This window comes from Centrocercus urophasianus, unplaced genomic scaffold (genome assembly GCF_019232065.1).
Source record: "Centrocercus urophasianus isolate 14NV4802_14NV808 unplaced genomic scaffold, USGS_Curo_1.0 seq_5, whole genome shotgun sequence".
NCBI lineage: Eukaryota > Metazoa > Chordata > Aves > Galliformes > Phasianidae > Centrocercus > Centrocercus urophasianus.
In genome coordinates, this window is record NW_024885088.1 from 5,626,803 (window position 1) to 5,653,590 (window position 26,788).

General features: G+C 40.8%; 1 protein-coding gene across 2 annotated transcripts in view; it reads right to left on the minus strand.

The window, feature by feature from the left end:
* Positions 1-16,738, minus strand: part of KIAA0930 (KIAA0930 ortholog) — a 67,484-nt gene extending 50,746 nt beyond the window's left edge. The window contains exon 1 of one of the 2 annotated variants that reach the window (XM_042835058.1): positions 16,594-16,738. In XM_042835058.1, the coding sequence (XP_042690992.1) occupies positions 16,594-16,738 (145 nt within the window). The remainder of the gene's footprint in view (positions 1-16,593) is intronic. The other variant, XM_042835059.1, reaches the window with a different exon arrangement.
* Between the last annotated feature and the right edge of the window lie 10,050 nt (positions 16,739-26,788).

Consider the following 26,788-nt stretch of genomic DNA (forward strand, 5'->3'; position numbering starts at 1 on the left):
ATTCTGTGATCTGTTTTGCGTCCTTCTCTCCACCTCCTAATCAGATACTGGACAACAGGAAAAGCAATGACAGAATCAGTGCTTCAATCTGGCCACCATTTCTCACTTTTGTCCGTCTCTGTACCACATCAGCAGCCAGTGGACATTTAGCTTGCCTAATTATTTCTGATACATTTACAGTATCAGAAGAAACACTTGGAGCAAACAACAGAAAGAACAGTGGTAGATTTGTCCCATTTGTTTTATCTAAAAGTGTTTCAACATGGTTCTGGCACCTAGTCCTACCTACATAATGGATAACTAGGCATTGCCCTCATTCCCAGAGAAAGTTTGTCCTAATTGTTCCTTTAGTTTATTATTAGAAAAAAAATCTCACACAAATTTCATACATTAGATACTGCCTTGAAGGTTACTCTTTATTTTCAAATGTTTCTGTTGAAGTAGATGATCTTGCTATCCTACTACCGTATTTAATGCCTACAATTTCTTTACCTACCTTTTCCTGTCAGCGCCTACTGTTTAAACTTGTAACAAACTGCTTCCTTTCCATGAACCTCGACAGAAAAATACCAAACTACAGCTTCCAGACTTATCATCACACCACCATGCACTCTCCTTAACACATAAATAGTGGTACAAGAAAATAGCAACCATTATTGTAAGTCTTCCCTACTGTACTGAAAGACTTAATTTAGCTCCAATATGACTACTGGACTCGAAGACTTTTGGAAGGGGAAGGAAAAAAAGGAAAGAAAATCCTCAGACAAGGGAAAATCCCACAGCATTCGGTTTGAGAAAAGAAAGGTCTCAGCAGGTGTTCAACAACCAAATAATGCAGTACTCCAGGATAGCTCTTACTTACCTGGCAAAGGCTGAAAGGAAGACAGAAGCAATGAGAGAGGTTCTGCCTTTTGAAAACTTATACAGGGCAAAGCAAAGAGAAGGGCTTAATTACCCAAATGGTCTTTTAGCAACATTTAATTTAGTACAAGCAGCAAAATGGAGAGGGCACACCTAAATCATGAGAGACACCTCCAGCCAAAAGGAGGTAAAACTTTGGGGGAAAGAATGAGATCACAACAGCTATAGCACCTGACCATTTCAGAGGAATTCATTCATACACTTAGTATCTAAGTGTTCCCAAATGGCCCTGTTTTATATGGAATGCATGAAATCTGATATTTGCTCACAGTATTGCTTGCATAACATTACTCAAAATGCACCTTTTGCAGGGAAAAAAAAAAGTGTTTGGCAAAAAAAAAAAATAATAATAATAAAAAAAAAAAATCAATGATTAAAACGAACCTCATAAACATGTTAACAAAGAAACTGAATGCAATACATTGCCCTTCAAGTGAATCAGAGATTTACTCAAAAAAGCTAACATTCCAGAAAAAAAAAAAACTTAGGTCAAAAACCCCCAGAAGAGGATTGTCCCCTCCTCTGCCACTCACTGTGATTTGAGGATTGTCATCAGCTGTCTAGAACTACTACTTCGTAAAATGTGACAAGTTACAGCATTGACTCTCAGAATCATGAGCAATGATTAAGATTTCAAATTTGTTCTTACACAACTTTAGATGAGAGTGAAATGTAGCTCTCACAAGCAAAACTTCAAGTACAACTACAGTATGAAGCCACACAACTTTGTAATGTGGAAATTCAGTCCAACTGTAGGACTATCTCTCATTAGTAAGACGTAACACAGGGGGGAAGGATAGTCCAAAGCAAGAGGCAAGAAAATGAAAACAGTAAATGTTGAGCTGTACTCAGAATTCATAAAAGACAACTGGCAATAACTTAATTCCATCCAACTGAGGAACATCCACAGAGGTGAAGAGCAATCTACCAACACATTTCTCAGTTGCACTGTTACTCTTCAGGCCATATACAACTGATTGCTTCTGGATTCAGACCATTCTTTTCGGCTATTTTCTGTTTTATTGAATTTCACCCAAGAGAAAAGCAATTCGCAGAAGCTATCTTGAGCATACATTACAGATGCACCTGAAGCAAACACAAAAGGAGAATAATACACAGCAAGAAAATTTCTTCACAGACTTCACTGCCATTTCTAGGTCAAATTACTACAGGGAGGACTGTAGAACAGGAGAACAACTCCTATGAAGAGATGTTACAAAAAATAAATAAATAAATAAAAAAGAAAGAAAGAAAGAAAGAAAACCCCACCAGAAAAACATGCTTCTTTGTTACTTCATTTCACAAAAGTAATGATAGTAACAGAAGAAAACCACTGTTACCCACACAAAAGCATTAAAGAAATCTTAGAGGTTGGATCCCAGGCACTGTAGTTCTCTCCTTTATTTTCCTTGTGATGGTTTATAGATTATTCAGGAGGGAGTCTTCCTCTCACCCACATTTCTTATTTCTTAATTTTCTATTTCCATGTGCATATTGTGCATATTCTCCATATTCTCTAGCTGCAGAATACTGCTGCATACGATGATGGCTGAGAATACATACACAACCTCTTCTAAAAAAGCCCAAAACACCTGTAAATGGTATTTCTGAAGCTCATACCCTTTTCTTACTGTCTTCTCTGTTCTATTACTACATCCACTGCAAAAAACATTTTAGTTAATGTGGAATCAAAGGTCTTAGAATTTCCAAGTACAAACTACTCTGCAGCACTTACAGAATTCCCTTTGAAAGTGTGGAATTCAAACTGAACTGTAAGCTATTTGAGAAATATTGAGACACAACAATCTTAGAAGTTAAATTTGGAAAGAAATAATGTCATTATTAATCATCAAAGGAAGGCAGCCTGTTAGATCTGCTAGTTAACTTTAAATACATAATCACAGCAGATGTCAACACCATTGGTAGGGTACAGTTATCTGCTAGTAAACTTCAAAGCACAGAAGTAACAAATGTCTTTTCATCCAATAGTCATCATACGCATCATGTAATAGTTCAGTCTCCAACGTACAGCTAAGATTTATCTGACCTACTCCAACTGGCAACAATCAGATGCTCTGAAGTCACTGGAAGTAACCTGAACCTTCTTCAGAAACTGCATACAAACCTCACTCACTTCAGAATACAACTCAGCTCTAGCAGGGACTGAAGCATTGCTCCCACAGTTTGCTCTCATTTAATTTACCCATTAGGATAACATCAGAGGATTCAATTACTTCATCTTTTCACATAAGAAACTAATGGAGAATGCATTTCCATGTCTCAACTGACACAGCTGCAGAAAATTTGTGTAGGTGTAGCTCTCTTCCTCAAGCAGAAGCAATCTGAACTCCACTGAATGCAATCTCTTCAATCCCAGCAGAAGAGGTACAAGTGGCTACATGTGTCCTATTGCTACTTCCAGTATCTATCAACAAAGACCCAAACCTCCCAAGACTTCCACTCCAGGGGCACCATTTGATGACTTAGAAAGCATGTTGGCGGAAGCCTGTCTACAGCAGGACAAACAAAATCTATGTTGTATATACACAGCAGCATTCTTGTTCTCTGCCAACTCAATCATGCCAGCTAGCTGAATGTTGCCAGTCCTGCAAATTTATGGCATCTAACATCTCTATTTTTGTAATTAATAAATATTACCGTCAGAACACTAACAGACTATTGTTGTTGATGTGATAAGATCAGGAAATTAGTTTTCAGCAGAACTCTAGCCTTACAAAACCACCTACAGTTTGCATGTACGTATATTCTCTCACATCATCTCCCTGCTGCATGCTTCTAGCTAGCATCACACTGGAGACGAACAAGCAAAGAGCAATTGCTACAACAGCAATTTGTAGGGAAACAGATTTCCTACACTGATCATGCACTGGTAGCAGCTGAGTGACTGTTTAGCAGTTTCACAGCGGAAGCTGCAATTCTCACTCCCATTCCCAACCACAAGCCTATTTGCTTCCAGAAGCCGATGATCAACACTTTTATCCATCTTGTGGTCAAGAAATAAAAACAGAAAGAAAAAAAAAAAAAAAAAACACACCAACCTGTTTGACATACATATAAGACGGCCAGTTTAAAGAAGGAAGAGATTTTGCATTTCTGAAAAACAGTTGTTATTGGCTAAAAGATAGAAAAGGGAAGAAAAAAAATAAGAGGAATTTTAGTAACCTCATACTACCCTTGGTCAGAAAGAGCTCAAAACATTAACTGCCCTAAAGACAGCACCCTACAATAAGACAAACAGCAACTATTACAAAGATACCATTAGGTTGAACCTACCATCAACATATGAGCTGCTGAAAACATCCTTTTCCATTGCTAACCAGCATTACCCTGATTTCTCCTTCAAGGATGACACTTCTGTTCAGCTACAAACTCCTGTGAATCTAGAAGGCCTGCACAAGTGTACAAACATGGGGTCCGGAGAATAGGGTACTGGACTACACATTTAAGAGACTTACTAATTTTCCTTCTGACCCCATTTCACATACATGGTTAGATGCTTTTGCCCTGTTTCTCCTGCCCTCTCCCCCTCCCTGGGTCCCTCTTCCATCCATCACATTTGTCTCCAAACATACATAGCCAGTCTCTCCAGACTGACAATGGTTAAAAAATTATTTTTAATTAAGTTTATAAAACCAAGAGCAGCTGCAACATTTACCTGTTGAGAAATCACCACCTCCATCTCATGACAGTTGCAAGGTCTCTAGTATATACATGTAAGTTGAGAAAGAAAGGTCTTATCTAGAGAATTCCCCAGCACAAGATGGAATGTCATTTTCTGCTTTTTCCTATGACTGGCCAATGGCTACATTACAAACACCCTGATATGGTATTTCAATTACACAGTTCACTACCTGTCTAAACTGCCATTAGTAAAGGATATACACCTTAATAGCCCTTCATCCATTCAATCGTAGCACTGCAGCATAGACAGTACTTTTGAAGAGATGCATGAAGATTCCAGATACAGTTCCAGAAACTCAGATTTCCCTCCTGCCCTTTCTGTAAGTTTTAGATAATGTCATCAACTTCAAGCTTAAGAGAGGGTGGCAACCAAGTACAAGATGAGCATTACACTAACTGCTGCATTTGCCACAGCAATTTGCTGAAAAAACATTTGTGGTGCACTTTAAATGTTCCTTGCCAGGAGACTAGAAAGAAGAGCATGTTTACAATTCATTTCATGCTCGATCTTTCTGCCTAACAAGCCACTCAGAATCAAAGAGGATCATTCGTGCTGTGTGATCCACGCCTTCCCTGGTGCGCTCCACTGTTGGTACACTATTCCACTCCTCTGGCATAATGCACAGAGCTCAGCTGCCACCCATCCTTTGACTGTAAGAAATTAGAAAACTTCTTAATCATAGGAAAGTTTTCCCTCCGAGGAAATGCCTTGTTATTACCCAATAACAAGCACAAGGAGTGTCACCAACTTGCCCAAAATGACAAGAAATCTATAGAAACACCGATACTGAATACAGATCTCTGAAGTTCTGTATTAATTGTTGGTATATTTTTTCTCTGGGCATACCTTTTGAGTTAGATTTCAACTGGGTTCTAGTTTAGAGAATGACTCACTCCTTCACCTCCTTACATAGTGTTGGAAATATCTGGTAAAAACAAAGGTAATAGAAAATCTTCTGTTGCTTTAGGACTCAAAGCCTCAAGTAAGTATCAAATACATGACAATCTTCTATTCCCCAGGAATGCCTGAAAAACTTTTCCAATAGTAAAATATTGCTCATTGAAGACTCTGCTCCTGTCCACCCTACTATGCAGGGCAGGCTGCCCTTCAGAGGGAAGTACAGTTTACAGAAATGCACACAAATCTGCTAAGAATGCATTGCCTACATTTCCAGTACCACCTACAAACCCAAGTCACGAGGTCTTTTAGCAAAACAGGAGTGAGCCTACAGAAGGAAGGCCTAGCAAGTCCAAATCTTTCAACCCAGAAACCTTATTTTATTACGCAAAACAACAAAATTTTAAAGTTTACTTTGGATCACAAATTCTGCTCATCTTCTTTTATTTTAGGCTTAGAACCATTTATTCCAGCAGCTTCTTGGAGCAGCTGCAAACAGCCAAACATTGAAACAAGCAGTAAACGCATCATCCTTCCACATTCATCCTATGACTGTCACAGTCAGTGTTTTGAATCAAATACTTATATAATCAATATTATAGTTGTTGAACAGAAGTAAAAACACTACAATTGTTATTCTAAACCTAGAACATTGAGAAACTCCCCAAGCACATCATGCATGTCTTTACATCTATTATAATTTCAACTGAAAGGAAAAAAATCTGCCTATGAAACACAATCTAGTATGAATATTTGGCAAGTCAGGCCAAAAGCAACAAAACAAAGTAATCTATGCCATTAGTATCAAATGATCAAAGAGGATGAAATTAGTTCCCCTTCATTCACATAAGACACGGCCTACTAACAATTCACATGATGCTTTGACTACAGAGAATTTAGTCACCCTTGTTATGAAAAACTCAGGTCATCCATTCACATCACTGCACAGGGAGAAATTAACCTTCTCATTAAAACCAAGCAAAAAAAAAAAAATATTAAGCATTCCTACAAAACGCATAAAGCTGGATTATGCTTATTTAGGAAGCTAGCTGGGTTTACAGAGCTTTATCTCCAGACATACCATGATAAGCTTGTTCCTTTGTTTTGGAAAATATGTGTTCAGGCAATAGTCAAGCAGGAGTGACGCTTAGGAAGTATTAAACTCATCTCCTTAAGACTGATTACTTAAATCACGCTGACCGCCCTGCATTCTACGGAACAATGAGATTTATGGTAACTTAAAACTCCCAAGATCCTTTAAGGTGGTAAGCAAACTACTCTTTATTGAAAATACAACATTGCTAGACACTCAACAATTCCTGTATTTAGTCTCACAGCGAGACAAGGAGAGGAGTAAGTTTCTGGTTGAAACCTTCCATGTATCTTAGCAGAATATACCATAAATACATTTCAAACCATTTCCCTCACCGTGAGGATGTTTCAGCAGCTACAGGAAACTGGAACTCTTCATAGTGGAGAGACACCTCCAGTTTCACCATTGTTTTAATCCGTCTCCCAAATTCCAGGTGACCACATGGAGCCCTGGAAGACAGGCCCAAGAAGCCCCAACACACTTTTCCTTTCATTTTCTTGAAAGTTAGATATACAGAGATGACAGCTAAAACTATCCACGTTGCTTCCCAACAGAGGAAATTTGAAAAACAACCTCTTCCACATTTGTTACCTCCTAATAGAGATAATTGAAAATACCACCTCTTCCACAACCATGTGATCAAGAGCAGTACCACTCAGCACCCAAAGGCTGAGCGCCGCCCATCCTCCAGACAACTCAACACACCATAGGCACAGTTGTCTGTGGAAGCACTGGCTTAATGCAAACCTCCCGGAATTCAGAATCCAGGCACGGAGTTAGCCTCTGGCAATTACTGATATATGACCTCTCCCCTCTATACGGTAGCTGACAAAAAGCTAGGTCTTGATTGAGCTGTAAAGATTTTCATCGCCCACACATCAACACCAATGCCAGGAGCAGTCTCAGTCAGTCAGTCTGAGCACATTATGATTAAAGGGGAAAGGCTCAAGCCCAGTGATGTAACCTCCCATGAAGGGCACCTGACAGTGCAACAGACGAGGTGGCTTCAAACCTATCTGTCAAGGTTCAACCTGGTTTGGCCTAGTTCTGTGACAGGGGATGAAGGGATCCACAGTCCCATGTCCCAGGAAAAGGGGAAGGAAAAAGAAGTTTTACAAGGAGACTCCCTGTCATGCTTTGAAATTGTCCCTAATATGAGGGACAATTCCAGAGTGGAACAAAATACATATCTCCAAAATTAATTTATTTTAATGGCAGAACACGCTATCTGCCCACAAAGCAAGGCATTCACGTCAAAGATTTGACTTCAAAAACCATAATGAAATGCTTAAGGAAAACCCAAAAATATTATAGTTCTATTGCTTTCATTCCATCTTCATGTCTGAAGAAGATAAAACTATTGTTACAGAGTTCAAATTCTGGTTAATCAGCACACAGAGAGAACAGGCAAAACCAAATGACAAGAGCTTTAGTTTTAAAGCTTTGTTTCTATAACAGGATTGCAGGAAACCTGAAGATTCACGGGAAAAAATTACTCGAAACAGCTGCTGCATCTTACTAAGTTCTTCCAACAGAACTGTTGAAGCATACTCAGATTACCAGGACTCCTATAAAGAAGCAGTATGATGATTTATCTGGCCTTTCTGAATCCTGACTGCATGAAGGAAAGTAATTAATTCATTATTTGGAGTCCTGCAAAGAAAGTACAGCCCTACTTCTTCACACTGCTTAACTTCCCATTTACAAGAATAACTAGATGCAACATGTATTAACTAGTCAACTGCAGGGGGCTGCTCTTCCAGAGATGCACATTAAGGCAATAAAGTCTATTTCAATTGCTGGAAAGTTTGCATCCTCTCAAGTTTTTCTACTGATAAGTTCATTCCAAACACAGAAGATGAGTGGGGAGAACCACATATTTCATCCACCAGGAAATTGAGTTTTCATTTCTTTGGAAAGAATCCAAGCAGATACACTGTTAAACGCTTTGATCCATCCTGAACAGTAATGATAGAACGTATTTTAATCCAAGACCTCCTATCCATCTTACAAGAACAAAATAGAATGCAGACTTCAAAATGGATTTGTAACCAGTAACACCCTTTAAAAGATTAATACCTATATTGCTGGAACAACAAAACCAAACAGCAAGAACTACATCTATAAAAGATGGATACTTTAAAACTTCCCATCAGACTTCATAGACTGATGGTCCAACTGTAAGCGACTCATTTACCAAATAAAAACAAAAACACAGCAGCAGCCAACAAACAGCAGCATGTCTTGTTTTAAGAACTAAACCACTAATTTCATTGAGGCAACACTGACCTAGAGGGTAGTTTGAGTACTGCTGTTTTATTTTGTTGTTTGTTTTTTAAAAATCTGCCTCCATATTTCAGCATCTCTGGCCTGTCTCTTATGATTCAAAGATGTATAGCAATCTGCAGGACACAGAAATCCCATAAACCATCTCCATTAAACAGAACGAATAAACAAATAATCCAACTGCTCAAAAATACGTAAAAGCTATAATAAAATGATTGCATTATATTATCGATCTGGGATGATGCCTGTCAAGCTCCTGCCAGAAGATAACTTCCATAACCAAATTACAAATGCCCTAAAAACACTGGTGTCTAATGGAAAGCCTGAAAGGCTGTTAGCTACAATAGTGTGAGCAGGGCTCTGAAAAAAAAAAAAAAAAAAAAAAAAAAAGGCATATTTAATTTAATGAATTAAAATAAAAAAAAAATTGATCCATAAAAAAGGTATTTACCTTGGAGGATCACAGCCCTGGGGTCGTACCCTAGACTACCATTTTCCACAGCACAGTAGTTGGTAACAACAAATAGAAGCAATTAGTACTCAGACTCCAGGAGCTATTTTATATGACTGTTCTAAGGTGACATATTAAAAAGTAGATCAGGAAACACATGTTACTGACTTGATCCTAAGCTGCTATTTCTAAACATTCCAGCACTGATCATGTGGCAGGACTGGATCATGAGGCACAAGATCTCTGCGTTTGTTCTGGAAACAGATATTTTCTCTCCAGCCTTCAATATTCAATATTACTTGCCTCTGCCCATAATTTCACATAAGCCTATCCCAATATCACAAGGTTTCCCACTTCCAATGCTCAAGTCTCATTTGTCCCTCCTCAGACCCTACCAGCACTACATAGAAGCACACCACAGCAAAAGTCACAGCCTATTGCTCTGTAATAGCAACAGAACGCAATCTCAACAAAAAGCAAGCAACGTGGCACAGCCCTGCCAGAAAGGACCTTTCTCTGCAGCCACGTTCTGCTGCTTCTCCGCTGCGCTTTGCTGGGACAAAAGCAAGAAAATCTCATGCAGGAGCTATTGAGCAAATCCCTCACTTTATTGGTCCTGTGTGCAGGGCTGCTGGACAAACCCTTTCCCACTCCAGGGCTGAAGCCAGGAGGTCTCAGAGCCAGATCCAGCACAGGTTCCTGCACCATGCTGTACAAGCACTCAACTGCACATCAGATGTATACAGGCATGCTTGACTTCAAAGGTTTAATCCAGAAGTTTTCCATATAAGACCAAGAAGGGGAAAAAAAAAAAAAGAAACATTAAAATTACCACAAAAATCATATACCATAGATTGAGAGGGATCCACAAAGATCTGAGTCCAACTCCTGACTCCACACAGGGCCACACAAAATCAAATTGTGTGTATGAGAGTGTTGCCCAAATGTTTCTAGAACTCCAGCAGCTTGGGGCCATGACCACTGCCCTGGGAAGACCATTCCAGTGCCCAATCACCCTCCTAGCTACCCTGTATTTCTCCTGAAGAAAAAAATAAATTCTTGGAATTTATTTGCAGCTTGCTCAACTTTCTTCAAAGTAAACCTGAGATTCAATACCCAAAGGAAGCTGGTTAAGTCAAACCACCTACCCTTAGCACAAATTCAAATTACCTATTTTAATTTTGCTTTGCATTTTACTTTCTAGAACCTTTCCTAGAAGGAAATACACATTCTCCCTGGCTGGAACACTGTCTTATTTTTACTCATTAAGAAGCTGCTCTTTTTTTAATTGTACTATTTATAAATTACTTACACAAGCACCCTTTTTCAGAATTTGAATATTCATCCTTTCTTGAACATTTCACACGTATTAGCTGCAAAATGTTTTATAAATAGGACAAAGAAATTTGTACAAATATTGAGGTACTATAAAAGATGACTTCAAACTCAAAAAAAAATCTAGATGTGTTGAATGAAAAATCAATTTAGAAACACTGGTATATTAAACTCATTACAGAGGATTGTATCTTTTGGAATTGATGGATATAAGCTCTTCAGAAGGAACAGGCAAGGAAAGAGGGACAGCGGCGTGGATCTCTACGTTAGAGAGTGCTTTGATGTTGTTGAGCTTGGGGCTGCAAATGATAAGGTTGAATCTTTATGGGTAAGGATCAGGGGGAGGGTCAACAACGTGGACATCCTGGTGGTGGCTGTTACAGACCATCTAATCAGGATGAAGAAACAGATGAGGTGTTCTACAAACAGCTGGCAGAAGTTGTGTGACTGCCAGCCCTTGTTCTGATGGGAGATATCAACTTCCCTCATATATGCTGGACATACAACACAATGCAGAAGCAGCAGTCTGAAAGGCTTCTAGAGTCTATGGAAGATCAATTCCTGACACAGCTGGTAAGACCTGCTGTTCCCAGAGAAGGACCAGAGGGAGATATGGAGGACAGGATCTGTCTCAGAGAGACCACAAAATGATTTCTCAAAAATGAGTTCTCAATCCTTAGTGAAGTCTGGAGGAAGGTCAGCAAAACTGCTACCTTGGACTTCCAGAGAACAAACTTTGGGTTGTTCACAACACTGGCAGGGAGAGTCCACTTGGGATTCAGTCCTGAAGAGAAAAGTGCCCAGGAAGGTTGGTTGTTCCTCAAGAAAGAAGTTCTGAAGGTACAGAACATGCTATCCCTTTGTGCCACAAGATGAGCTGATGGGGAAAAAGACCAGTACGGATGAACAGGGAGCACTTACTGACGCTCCAGGAGAAAAAGAGAATCTACTTTCTGTGGATGAAGGGCCAGGCAACATGGGAGAGTACAGAGTTGATAGGATGTGCAAGGAAAAAAATCAGAAAGGCAAAAACCCAGCTTGGCCAATGGGATAAAAGAGAACAAAAAACCCATTTCTACAAATACATTAAGCATACAGTAAGAGGGGGCTAAGGAGAATCACCGTCCTTTACTGGATGTCGTAGGGAATGTGATCACTGAGGATAAGATAAAGGCTGAGGTTCTCAATGCCTTCTTTAGGTCTGTCTTTAAAAGTCAGACCAGTTGTTCTTGGGGTACTCTACCTCCTGACTTGGAAGTCTGGGATAAGGAGCAAAATAAACCCCCCCACAATTTAGGTTAGAGACCTGCTATGCACCTGGACTGCTGCAAGTCCACAGGGCCAGATGAAATCCACCCAAGGGTGCTGGTGAAACCGACTACCAAGCCCCTTTCAATCATCTAACAGTATTCCTGGTCAACCAGAGAGGTCCCAGAGGATTGAAGGCTTGCCAGCATGACTCCTATCTACAAGCAGAGTCATAAGGAGGATCTCGTAACTACAAGCCCATCAATCTGACCTCGGTGCCAGGTAAGGTTATAGAGCAGATCATCCTGAGGGAGATCACATGGTATGTGCAGGACAACCAGGGGATCAGGCCTCGCTAGCATGGGCTCATGAAAGGCAGGTCCTGCTTGACCAACCTGATCTCCTTCTGTGATTGAATGACCCATCAGGTGGATGAGGGAAAGGCTGTTGACATAGTCAACCTAAACTTCAACAAAGCCTTCAACATTGCCTACCACAGTATTCTCCTGGAGCAGCTGACAGCTTCAGGATGTGGTGAGATGCAGGTCAGCGTCTTCTCCCACGTAACCAGCAATAGGACTAGAAGGAATGGCTTCAAGTTGCAGTGGGGGAGATTCAGGTTGGACACTACTGAATAGTTTTTCTCCAAAGAGAGTAGTGAGGCACTGGAACAAGCTACCCAGGGAGATGGTAGAGTCACCAACTCTGGAGGTGCTCAAGAAACATTCAGACATTGTACTGAGGGACATGGTTTAGCAGACAACATTGGTGATAGGTGGACAGTTGGACAGGATGATCTTTGAGATCTTTTCCAACCTACTCAATTCTACAATTTTTTCTGTAAGGTAGTGAATTTGACTGCTTGTATATGTTCCTCAAGCTCTCAGAAAAGCAAAAGTGATTTACAGACCTTCTTGTTACTCACAGTTCAAGAGAAAACAAAGCTTTCCAGCTTTTCTAGTCCCTCACCTTTGACTGGACTAATCACTGAGCCAACTCCACAAACACACATGAACAAAGAATATATTTTCTTTCTACATCCAAGTTACTCCTGTCAAACTAGCTTAGCAAAACCTTCAGTAAATCCTCCCACCTACTCAGTGGTTATATTTTCTTCAGAGCTTCAGAAGCAAATATATACTTTGTGAATATTATAATTTAATTAACATTATTACCACTCTACGCAGGTCTGATTTTAATGCATTCAAGTCCTAATTATTTGTAGTTCTCCTCAATTCTTATTTTAACATTTCCAAACATTCGTTTTGCTGTCCTTAACTTTCTTTCCCCGCATTTTCCCACTCAAGCCTTCCCATTCCCATCATATCTTCACAATGTCCACAAACACTTAGTAACACCACCTCACCTTCCCTTCTCTCAAGAAGGTTTGAGACCTACTTATTTCCGAGATTTATTTATTCATCACGATCATTTGGCACATGAATCATCCCCTTGCCTTTATTCACACGACAGGCTCTGAAGATCACTGCTGCACAAACAAGTTCACACAGTCCTGTGAGGAAAAAGGTTCCTTTTTCTGCTGACCCTCTAGAGCCAAGCGTGCATTCAGAATCACAGAATTGTAGGGGTTGGAAGGGACCTCCCCTTGCCCTCCTCTTATCAAGGGTCAGAGGAACAAAAGAGCATTTCCTCCCCAAACAAGAAGCCAAAGGGAACGTTTAATTAGTGATAAAACTATCAGGACTTCTGAAGGGCCTAGCCTCTCAGCCAGCACCTGTAACCACTGCAGCTGCTGTCACCAGCGCCTAGTGACAGCAATTTTTGACAGCTGGTTTAGTCCCGAGCCAGCTGCCTCAAGACTTTCGCTTGGCTACATGTCTGTCAGTCAGCTATGGTTCAAAATGGTATTCAGACCTAATTTTTTCTTTTCTTACTAATTATAAGGTAGCAAGTCATTCCTCCAACCGAGAACATTAGGCTGCACTGAAGACAGGGCAACTCATCCCTGAAGTGATAAAAGAAAGAGAAGTTAAGCATCTGACAACACTACATATCTAGTTTGAGATTTAACCTAAACTCTACCAGGCCAGGGCTTTGGCCAAAAATTAACTTCAGAGCTTTCTACACAACACTGTTGAGGAGAGCAAGCACAACACAGCAAGGGATTCTCAACAGAAAAGCAGCGCTTGACAAGTCCCCAGCTCATATTATTTATGCTTTATCAACTAGGTCCTAAAATGAAGAACATAGTACTCACAGCCACCCAATTAACATTATATAGAAACTGTAGGCATCTAAAACTTTCTTATAAAGGACATAAATCCTGTCATTCCCTAAGAAAGAACTACTTTGACAGTGTCATGCAGTACCAAACTGCACTTCAGAGCTAGCTTTGAGTGCAATGCCCTGCACAGCTGGATGACACTGACATGCAGCTGAGACGTCTCATAGTGGCATCATCATTCCCATTAATCAGCCTGGCACAGAGTCATAGATGAGTTATTATTCTGAAGTGTGATGTCAGGCGGCTTGATGTATTTTCTACATTACACAAAGAGGAAAATTAGGAAAATCCCTTATGAGGGGATTTACATTTTTGGACAACACTTGCCTAACTGCTGATGTGATGCTCTTGAAGTGTTCTTGCTCACAGAAATCCAGCATCAGCAAAAATAGCAGTCTCCTGCTTAAACTGGGGAGCAAACTTAAAGAAAACACGCAACGGGAAAAAAGCTTCACAAATTTGACCTACTGAGTTCCATTTACCACAAAGGGGTTAAGAACAGTCAGAAAAACCTACAGTTTAACAGGATCAAAGCTGATTTTAAGAGCACTCAAGCCAAACGCACAACAGATTGAGTCTACTATGACTCCTGACACCACTGGAAAGAATTTGTCCATTATGAGAAGACAAAACACCATCTTAAAACCAGATGCAGCTATATTTGTCCCGCAGCCAGGCATGGGACTTGCCCAAGGTCAGCATTACCATCCTCAAAGCTGGTTGTTTCAAATGTGACAATTTAAATGTTCATATTGTGACCTGACAGCAGTCCCACTTGGTATGTTGGCACTCCTCTGCCAGCAGGACACATTGGTGGGCAAGGTATACCAGCTACAGACTGGCAAACAGCAGCATTTGCAGCTGGAGCTCAGCTAGATGCAAAAACTGAACACCCAAGGCACTCCTATGCTGACATATGACCTAGTTTCAAACAGGCACAGCCACACACAGGAGACCCTTCACAGCCAGAATTAACCTCAGTGTAAGGAGCTCAGTCATTTCCCTGGAGTTTTATTTATATATCTCTGTCAGGGGTTGGGAGGAGGGATGGGGGTTGAAGGATGCAATACTGCCCCATGGCTTGCATGGTCATCCCAAAGCCATGCTGAAGCATGACCTGTTTCAGTTATACCTTCAAATTACAAGCAGCAAGGAAGCAGTCTTACATTATCACCAGCCAATTTCACTAAAGGAAAGTAGTGACAGTATTTCTATTCCTGCAAGCTTTTATTTTCACTCAAACTTGATATGGCCAAAAACGAGGCAGCAACAAGTTTTCCACAAATGCAATCTCACAGACAGTTGGCTTCTTTGCTGCTGTTGTTTGTACTGTTTTCCCCCTTTCATTCACATGTTCTTTGCCACAAGGCTTTATTTGACCATAAGAGGCGTTTTGTTTTTTTATTTGGCCATAACACTTCTATATTCCAATTCAATTCGAAGACACAAAGCCATTAGAAAAAGCATGAAGAAATGAGAAAGACTCATTTCTTTTTATCTGAAGAAGCTTTCATTAAATGCAAGGTAGAGACAAGGAGAGAGCCCGTTCCTCCCTGTGGAGACTCCAGTGAGTACTGGGGGCTGACCTGGTACGCAGAGGACAGAAGGAGAACAGGGCTTCCTACACCAACATGCACCACAGAAACCAGTAAAATCCAAGTAAAACTCAGTTTTTACAAAAGACCCGGAGACAGAAACATCTGGGAAGTTGTAAGCGAGGAGTGGAAGGATGAGCCACACGGAAGTAACAACAACAAATTTCACTTAAGAGCTCCTAATTTCAAGCCCCGACCCTGCAGGGACTCCTATGCACGCACCCCTTCCAGCACAGTGCATACTTCAGCTCTGAAGAATGCAAAACCCAGTGCTCACATCAGAGCTTTCTATGCCCACGATCTTACAGTTGCACATAACGAGCGATTTCTATTCATTACCCTGGCTGGCAGAGTTTCCCGGCCCAAAGGCTCTCAGCTAAAGCAGTTCTAGGACCATCGCCACCTCAAGTCAACTGGAGCACAACTCCCAGCTCCCGTTTTGCAACAGGGGCTTAGAAAACACCCGAGCAGACGTCACCCGCGACGCACGTTAAGCCCACCAGAGTGCCGGGAGGATCCGTCGCCACTCCGCTGCCCGAGCTCCCGGTACAAGCCCCGAGTCGCAGAGCAGCGCGGGGCAGCTCGCTGGGCGCAGGGAAAAACCCACCGGGACCACCCGGTCGGCGAGAGTGCCGAGCGTCCGTACTCCAAACACGCGACACACACTTTCTGCTCGCAGTAATTCCGGCCGCTGGCCCAATAACGCCAAACAACGGAGGAGCGGGAGCCGAGGGGCGGCCCCGCGGCGTTCGCAGCCCTCCGGCCCGCCTCCCGCCGCCGCCGCCGCCCGCTCCCGCCCCGGCCGCCGCCGCCCCTCACCGAGGCCGCTGATCTCGTGGCGGAGGCCGGTGCGGCTGCGCTCCTCCGCTATCGCCCGCAGCATCAGCTGCAAGGAGCGGTCCGGCTCGCCGTTGGCCTCCCCGTCCCGCGATGCGGCGCGGCCACCGCTCCCGGCAGAGGCCATGCTGCTGCCGCCGCCGGCGATGATCTCATGTCAGGCCGCCCCCGCCGCCCGCACGGCTCTCCCCGTTGGCGGCGGAGGGCGGAGCCGGGGGCCGCTCTGTGACAGCGACAAGAGCGCCGAACCCAGCCGCTCCTCTCCACTCGCGCAGCCCGACGTTCCCCGGGCTCTGCCCTAGTCAGCGCAGCCCCCGACCGAAGCAGCCGCGGGCACCGCCCTGCCTGGTACGTCCCGGCCCGGCCCCACCGCTTCCTGCATCGGCAATCGCCAGCACCGCCCCCCAACCCCCCGCATCAACCAATGGTGCGGCGGAGGACGGGGAGGAGGGCGGGATGTATGTCAGGTCCCCGCCTCCTGTGCCGACGGTGTTGGCAGGTACAGCTGAGCAGTGCAAGGTTAAGGAGCCGGACCAGGTCGAGGGCCGTGTCACTGCCACCTGAGTACCCGAAGGAGCGGCCTCGAGTCCCCTCTGCTCCTTCCATCAGGTGCTGCAGTTGTTAAGGGCGCTGTCCCGCAGAACTGAGGTCCCTTGTGGCTGCTAGCAACCCCAGGGACTATTTCACCCTCTGATAACGGACCGTTGGGGTTTCTTGCATTGATGTACGAGAGATAGATAGCTAAAAGCATTGCTGCATTAGAGTGTATGTGTTGTACAGCAGAAATCTCAAGTAATGTAATACTTAAGCTGAGTAAGTACCAGCTGAGTTAACATTGTCTTTTGAACTAGTCATTAATGGTCAAGCTTTGCTACGCCTACATAAATAACTTGTTCCAGCAATGTGCAAGTCGGCATTTTTCTTGCTGTGCTTGTTTTAGTAGCAGCTAATAGGGATAGCTTGCAGTGCACGTTAACAAAATCACCAGAGAGTACCTAGCAATTAAAAGGGGGTTGGAAGTCAGTAGATATGGGCTTATTTAATGTATCTGAATGTATTTTTAATAGATGAGACAATAATATATATGCTTTGCGTTGCTGATGCTGTCAAGGCTTGTTTACATACTTGCAGCCTGTTAGAGATCTGAATTACTTACATACATCAAGCTATGCACTTTTGCATGAAAAGTATGTTCCTTTGTAATTCTGACATTTTCGAAGTCTCATTTAACCTGCTATGAACATGAAAAGTACCTTCACTTTTAAATATTTTAGATTTATTATTTTTGATAAAGCTTTAAAACAGTTGCTTGCAGCAAATGAATGTTAGATAAACTCTACAGATACAAGACATGAGAAGCAGCTTTCTTCTGAAGAAAAAAAATGCTCAAAAATCCTAATCATATCCTGGTTATGTTTTTGTTTTGTTTTGTTTTGTTTTTGCTGCTTTCTGCTGAAGGCATGCACATTGTTCAGTGGGCCTTTAAGAGAGTGTGCATTCAAGGATTAATTCTGCCATTTTTACTTAATTGCCTACCTAACTACATCAAGACATTTAGACTTAGTAAAGAACAGCTTTGGGCCCCCCATTATGAAACGTGTTACATTGGGCAGGTTGGAATATGCTCCAAAATTACTTTTGGAACCTTACCGTGCACAGCACAGAATTAATTCTGCTCCCAAGATGAAGTATGCAATTAAAGCTTGTGAAAATACTATTTTTAGAATGTTACAAAATTTTTAGCTAAAATTATCCTTACGAATACTCCCCTGAATGCAGTACAGACCATTATAAGGTCACGTATTTCAGAAATTAGAGGTGTTTCACTTGTTCAGCTTTCTTCAGCCCTTCTGCCCCCTCTCTGTACTATTCTTGTCATACCTGTCTCTAATTCTATTAGTTAACTGCCTTGGGTTATGCTGAATGGAAACCAGAGGTGCTCAGCTTCGCACTGTAGAAGTGGAAACATGTCTGAACTCATACAAACAGCTTTTGAACTCCACTGATCCCTCTCTATTTATCAAAAACAATTGTGCATTCTGTGCCTTTTATTCTAAGTTGCTCCTGTGCTGTTCCTGAGAGTGCAATTATCTTAACTGGATTGAGATGTGAACCACAGACTTTGTGATAACAGGCTTCCGGGTTTTGTAAGCTACTTGCACGTAATCCTTGTTTCATTGTTTTACTTTATCTATATTGTATCCAGAAACACTTCACTACTCACAAACCCCCCTCAAACCCTCCATCAGTTCTGCAAATTTAAAGTCCAGGAAGAAATTCATTAAGTTTTGGGTTTATACGGCTTTTTATTTTATGAGAAGAAATGGGCAGTCCCTCAATTAACCTAAAGCACAGGAATGCACTTCCTGCCAATCTGAAGATGGCTTTGCAGTCAGATGACAGGGATTTGCTGAAAGAGCTAAAGTAACTGGGAAGCTGCTTTAGACAGCAGAGATAAGATGGAGCTTTGCACAGACCAAGTATCTATTGAGACATAGAATGCCAAGTTGGAAAGGACCTACAAGAATCACTGAGTTCAATTCCTGCCTCCACAAAGGATCACTCAAAATCCAAATGCCATGTATAAGAGCACTGTCTAAGAGCTCCTTGAACTCTGGCAGCTTGGGGCTGTTATCCAAAGTCCAAGAAGAAAACTCTCTAACTCCACTGTGGTGTTAGAAAGGAGCATGTAGTTTATCCTTTCATCCCCCAACTTGTATTGATAGTGGGGTTTGCCATGACTCAGGTGCAAGACTTTGCACTTGGCTTTGTTGAACCTCATGATGTTTACCCAAGCCAACTGCTTGAGCCTGTCTAGGTCTCTTTGAATGGCATTCTGTCCCTCAAACATGTTTACTGCACCATACAGCTTGGTGCCATCTGCAAGCTGGCTGAGAGTGCGCTCAATCCCACTGTCAATGTCATTAGTGAAGATGTTAAGGGGTACCTGTCCCAGTACTGACCACTGATGTCCATCTAGATACTGAGCCATTGGCAACCACTCTTTGGGTATGATCTCAGAACCAGTTCCTCATCCATCGAATGGTCCACTGTTCAAATCCATATCATTCCAATTTGGAGAGATGGATGTTACGGGGAACTGTGTCAAAGGCCTTATTGAAGTCCAGATAGATGACATATGGCTCTTCCCTTGTCCGCAGTCTCAGTTAATGCCATCATACGAAGCCACTAGGTTAGTCAGTCAGGATCTGCCTTTGATGAAGTCATGCTGATTATCCCAAGTCACCTCTTTCAAGGTTCCATGTGCCTTAGCACAGCTTCCAGAATCTGCTTCATGATCTTCCCTGGCAGAGATGAGGCTGACAGGTCGGTAGTTTCCCAGGTCATCCTTTTCTGCATTTTTTAAAAAATGAGTGTGACATCATGTTTGTTCCAGTCTCCAGGGACTTCAGCTGACTGCCATGACTTTTCAAATACCATTGAGAGTGGCTTGGTGACTATGTCAGCCCATTCCCTCAGGACTCTGGGATTAATCTCACTGAAACCTACATATTTATGATGTTTGGGTTCCTCAGGCAATCATAAACCCAATCTGCACTTACAGCAGGAGGGGCATTGCTCCCCTGTTTCCCATCTTCTGAACCATCCACTCAAGGGCTGTGTGTATAGCAGTCAGTAGTAAAGACAGAGGAAAAAAGTTGTTGAATACCTCCTTGTCTGTTGTTACTAGATGACAGGTCTGGTTAAGGAGAACCAGTGGTACATCCACAGTGGCTCAGAAATATGAGTCAGAGCTGTGAACTGACCTTGTGTAACACCTGCACCTATGCAGTTACCACTGCTGGGATCTCCTGTCTATTGTCAACATCTGTTAATGGCAGGGGTGAAATCTCTGTAACAACAGAGAGTTTCAACCCACTCTAAAAAGGAAGTTAAATCTCATCAGGCAGCAATAGAGAGTTTTAAAGAATTACTTGCTTGTAGAAGAGATCAGTCATGCACAGTTTACAGAGGATGTAATGGTTAACTTACGGTTAAATTGTGCAATAACTTCATAAAAAAGTGAATTTTCAGCAGGAAATCCAAAGTAATATTTTAATTAGAAACTGGTGTTTTAAAATCTTGGCAAATTTGTGAACAATTCTACAAATGGAAGAGCAAATTAAAATTTGAAAATGGGAGATGATTGTATGAATACAAGTTATTACGGTTGAATTTTTAATTTTATTTTTAGAATTCCATAACAGGGGCTATTTTTAAAGTTGGTTGCTGTTTATTGGGGTTTTTTTTTTTTGCTTTTTTTTCTGTTTTATTCTAATAAGTTATCTTAATTATGCTATATTTTACAGTTACATTAGCTTTTCAGTATTTCAGTGGACATTAACTAATATTTTAAATAACATACAAAAGGGAGCATGTGAGTGGAGAGTAAAAGATTGTTATTTGTAGACTTGCTTTCATGGGAACTACTCTAATGAATGTCATAAACAATAGCCACAGTGGGTTTCCTTTGGATTCGTTTATTTAAGTAAACATTCTAATTGATTCAACTACATTCAAGACAATTCATGTAGTTTTCTATATTTTTACCAGTAAGACAAAGTTTCTCTCCAGATCACATGGCTGATCTCTGCTCAGACCCTCTTTTCCTGATATCTAATCAGGCTATTTAATCACCTTGGCAAAATACGCTGGTACTCAAATAGGTGTAAGGTGAAATATTAAGTAAATATTAAATATATAAAGGAAGTCAAGTTTCAAATTAGATAAATGCTTTCCTGCTTAGAGAAGAAAGAACTCTAAAGCCAGGTGACTGCATGTGAACAGATGATCTTTGGGTAAAACTTGAACTCTAGTTTGTAAAAGGAAGGTACCAATGGGGTCAGAACATAAGTGTAATATTTAGTCATTTAGTGCTTGAATTTCTGTAGGCCTCTGAAGAATATAGATGGTTAATATTTTTCAGAAAAACATGAAGCAATTCATGTATAAGGAGAGCTCAATCTCTAATTTTCTGACACAGAATTTTATTTGCAAAGCGAAACAAGAACTGAAGACTCATTTCAGTTAAGGATAAATATGTTTAGAATAAACCATATGAAGTGTTGACTTTTCTCTCAAGTCAAAACATAATTATCTGTATTCTGGTCAACAGGGTGTGGGAGTGGGAGAAGGGAAGGAAACAAGTTAAAACACTAGAAGTTTCCTTTTGAACATGGAACATCAACTGTTTTAGTAAATTGGTGCTTCTGACTGACGTATTCATGAGAACATCATATTTTTGTCCGGAGTTGCTTGAAGTTTTGATGGTAAAATATTAAGCCAGCTCAGTTTTCTGTATGATACCTTTGTTCCCAACAGAGTTAATTGCACTAGTGGTGAACAAGGTGAACAGTAAAAATGTGATTAGTTGGAGTAGCTATAGACTTAAGCTGTGAAAATGATCTCATCTGTTACTCAGTGCCTTGTACAGCATTTCTTGGCCAGAGCCATTATTACTTCTGAGAAGTCTTATCAATACGATACCCCTTTTAATAAGTGTTTAAAAATCCTGGGATTTGCTATTCTTGGAGAAGCTTAAGAAACTATACCTGTGTATATTTCTACACTGGTACTCATCTAGCGTATTCACAGCAATTTATGGTAATTTCAGAACCTCATACTTTCGTTTAACCAGTATGTTTGTAAACAGCTGCCTTACAAGTTTCAATCTATTTTTTTCTATGGCAGTTGCATATGGCAATTGTGCTTTTATTGTATTACAATGTGTTTTATGTGCAGCACTGCCTGGAAAATGATAATTATTATTTAAATGTACACCACACCTCCATGAAAGTTGAAGCACAAGAAAATATAAAAATAAAATATTAATCCTCTTAATGCCTGGAGGCTTCAATAGGTTTGGAACCTCATTTATTCAAGCAGCAAAAAGTTGGTCCTTTCTCTCACTTCCTGCACTTCTCAAGCCCCCATTGAAATAATCTTATGATGTACGTTTTACTACTTTTGTCCCATTATTTCCTCTTACTCTTTGGTAATATTGCTACTTCTTGAAAGCCACATGCTTCCAGCTCCTCAAAGCACACATTCTCTAGCATTATCACTTGTTGCTTTCGAGGCTCTCTTCTTTTCTCACTCCATCTTGAACATTATTTTCTTAGGTGCCTTTGCTCTAGGCCTCTGTTGTGAATACACTTGCCTATATGCTTAAATTTCAAATATTAAACAGTGATCAGGTTCAGGCAGCTTATTTAATCTAATTCTATGCATCATAGGCCATCATACTTCAAGAAACAAATCCTACACTAAGCTGAACGCAACTAAAGGAGGATATTAGCCATTTCAGTAGGCTTTTTCTGAAAAGCATATCAATAAAATATAATAATGGAATATATAAGGTTCAACAATAAGAGCAGTAGTGACATTGTTTTTCATTTTTCTATAGATGCAGTGGTAGTTTACATAAACAAAAATAATTTGAGATACTGAAGAGCATCTTTATGTGGCTGAATGTTATGGCTTCACTTCTACGGTTTTCTCTACATTGTTTAGATATTGTTCCCTGGTAAAGGCAATTTACATACACATAAACTTATTTATTAATCTTAACTTCATGTGTAGCTTCCTGTTACGATGCGTAAGGAATTTCCTAACAGGTATTTTGGAGGGATTGTGTGTCTCAGAGAAATGAATTTCGTTACTGTTCATACACAAGATTACCCTCATCTGTAACGGATCTGGATCACATTAGGAAAAAAGAGTTGAAAAGCGAGGAACTGAGGTGTCTATTGATCTTCTTGAGTTAGATGCAAATTGTTCACTGGCCAGTTGTACAAAACATCATACAACGCTAATCTTGAATGCTAAGATTTTTTAATTTTTTTTTATTTTTTGGCCAGGATTAATAGTAAAAGCAAAGCAAGTGCATGTTAATTTATTATCTGAATTTAGATACCCTGCTTCTGCGCAGCAGTGACTATTTGCCCATCTCTACCTTCTGGAAAAGTTGAGGAATGAGGCTCATGTCAGGCTGAAGCAGAGAATGAGAAGAGATGGTTGACATAGGCAGTCTAAGGCAATCCATAGTTTCTGTGTTTTTCCCCTGCAATGCACACTTTCATGCAATGTTTTTTTCCATAGATAAATATTTTAGACAAAGAAAAATGCTCCTCCAATTAGCTTGAATGCAGTGACATATTTTAAATTTAGGGAGCTTATGTGCTTACCTTGAAAACAGATGGCAATGGGATTTCTTTTTCTGATACACTGCAACAGAAAGACAGGCAGCAAGGGTAACTTCAGGAAGTGAAATGCCTTTTCACGCTGGAGGAGACAAAAGACTTTTTGGTGCATTAGGACAAACTGAAGAGCATCAATTTGAATTTCACAGTTCTAATTATTCATAGTGTTATCAGTGATTACTTGAGGTCATAAAGGCAGGAAGAAGCTTTTCCCTCTTGAAACCTTCATTTAACTCTTAAGGCCAAAACCAACAGTATGTTATAAATGTCTCCTGTTACAGATATCTTTTCAATCCTTCCAACAGATACTGTGGTTGTCAGCTTCTCTACCGGAAAATCCTTGATATAATCAGAGATCAAGAATGCCAAGGAGCGCTGCCATGGCTGCTCTGGGTGGAGAACTTTGTTGCACCTGCCAACTCCTACATCTAGCCCTAGCTGCTTATAGTGACTGCTGAAGTTTCATGAGTATCAAGTGCCAAATGCACAGAAGTATTTCCTGCACTTTACTAGGGTTTGTTTTGTTTTGTTTGTGTGGAAACGTTACGAGAGAAAAGTAGTTTCCTGTGAGGAAGAGCTAATGTCTCTAAATGAAAGTGCTACATCCCTGTAGAACGGTAAATTTGCATGCTGAATCTGCTTGCCAAAGTCAATCAAGTCAATGGAAAGACTTGGTAGGTAATTAGCTAATGCTTCATTGTCTGTTCCTGGATGCCTGGCTGTATGTTAGCTCTGACAAATGGTTTATTTCAGCAGTGTAATTGATAACTGACAGAGTTTCTCTTAACAAGCTGCTCTGATGTCACATGCTGTATTACAGTGCCTTTTCTGCACCTTTGCAGGTAAGCTTAGGTCAACATTTGCCCTATAAGGCCCATATGATCAGAAATGTGAATGCAGCTGTAGATGTTTGCAATAGGCAAACTACTCCACTTTGGAAGACAATATTATTTTGTTGGGCAGTATATAACAAATATTAAAAGTAAATTTTTTTCTCAAGTTAGACTGAAAAAACCCACCAGACACATTGCTTTGAATGTTCCAGTCTCACATGTAACACCTACAGGCTCTAGTTGATGCAGAGGTATTATTATTATGCATACACAAAGGAAAAGTTTGTTTTCTGAAGGGATTAAGCAATAGTTTTATTATGTATGCATAAAGCTTTGGACATCAGATGTCAAAAGTCTTTCAAAGTCCCTCAAAGATTAAAGTTGGCAGCATCAAGATAAAAATATTGTCATAATGAAGGCATCTTTGGGATGCTCTGCTGTAACTTGGATGTGACCTGACATTTCATCCACCACAGTCTGCCTGTCTACATAGCTGACTGCAGATTTCATTCTCATTTCATTTTTGCTTTTAATTTCCATTCTCTCCAAACTTTTTTTGTCAAACCTGAATCCTGCAACCAATGAGAGAAAGAAAACCCGTTTACATTTCAGACTGCTCACTTCAGACATGTTTCACTACATCTGTACCAGCAAACCAAGCAGACACACCGCTGGCCCTGAACACAATTCCATACTTGTTGCAGTGCCAAGTGCTGCTTGATTCTGGGGAAATTATTTCATTCTGTGGCTTGGGGAATTGCAAGAGTTGGTGACTTGTCAGCCATGTCTGTTTGTCTTGTGGACACAGAAGGGTATCTGGCCTGTTTGATGCACTAGTCCATGGGTGCACAAACTTTTGGCTTGCTTGGGCTGCATTGAGTAAAGAGGAATCGTCTTGGGCTACATATAAAATATGTAGGCCTCTCCAAAAATAATGCCTCCTATTTATTTCTGTGAAAACTAAAACAGATATAAAGAGCACGATAACAGGTTGACATTAGTTCATCACTTGCAAAAATGCATAGCTGATGTGTTGAAAAATAGTGTTTTATGGCTAAGAATTTACTCTAACAAATAGCGTTATTGTGTTCTTTATAGGAGGCATTACTTTCAGAGTGATCTACATAGATCGTGCTGTTAACAAGCACCGATATTTTCCTAACAACTCCTAAGTAAAAAGAAGTACTTAGCATTACTTGCCATGTCTATTAAACATATTCCTAAATTGAAATGTTACACAAGTCCTTGTGATGCTCTTTACTGCATGCTTTTATTACCATCTAATCATACTTTAGACTTCTAATGTCAAGAAAATGAACACCATATTGACAAACATTCCAGGTTCTAATAATTTTTCTTCAACTTTCAATTATCCTGTTATTCCAAAGAGAAGTAAAAATGTCCCCTATCCTTTTCCAATTGTTCTACTCCACTAATAACTTGTTGAATTTTTTAAAAGAGAATATTTATAATTTCTTCATTTCTTATTTCTGCTGTTAGGAAAAAAAAAACAAAACATTCAAAGCTATTTGAAAATGTTAAAACTTATACTTTATTTTCATAGAATCATAAAATGGCTTGTGTTGGAAGGGACCTGAAAGATCATCTAATTGCAATCTCCGTTTGCAGGTAGGCTTATCAACCACTAAATGAGGCACTAGAGCAGAACCCCATCCAACCTGGCCCTGAGTGCCTTCAGGGATGGGGCATCTGCAGTTTCTCTGGGCAACTTGTTCCAGTGCCTTACCACCCTTCCACTGAAAAATTTCCTCCTGACATCTAATTTAGATCTACCCTTCTTTAGTTTAAAACCACCCCCCCTTTGTCCTATCACTATCTACCCATATTATAAGTTTATTTCACTCTTTTTCATAAGATCCCTTTAAGTACCAGAAGGTTGCAATGATGTCTCCCTGGATTTTTACCTTACCTGGACTTTCTTTCTTTTTTCTTTTCAGAGAATCATAGAATGGCTTGGGCTGGAAAGGACCCCAAGGATCACCAAGTTCCAACCTCCCGCAGAGTCACCAACCTCCATATCCCTCCATATCTTCTCCTGGACCAGGCTGCCCAGGGCCCCATCCAATCTGGTTTTGAACACCTGCAGGGATGGGGCATCTACAATCACTCTGGGCAGCCTGT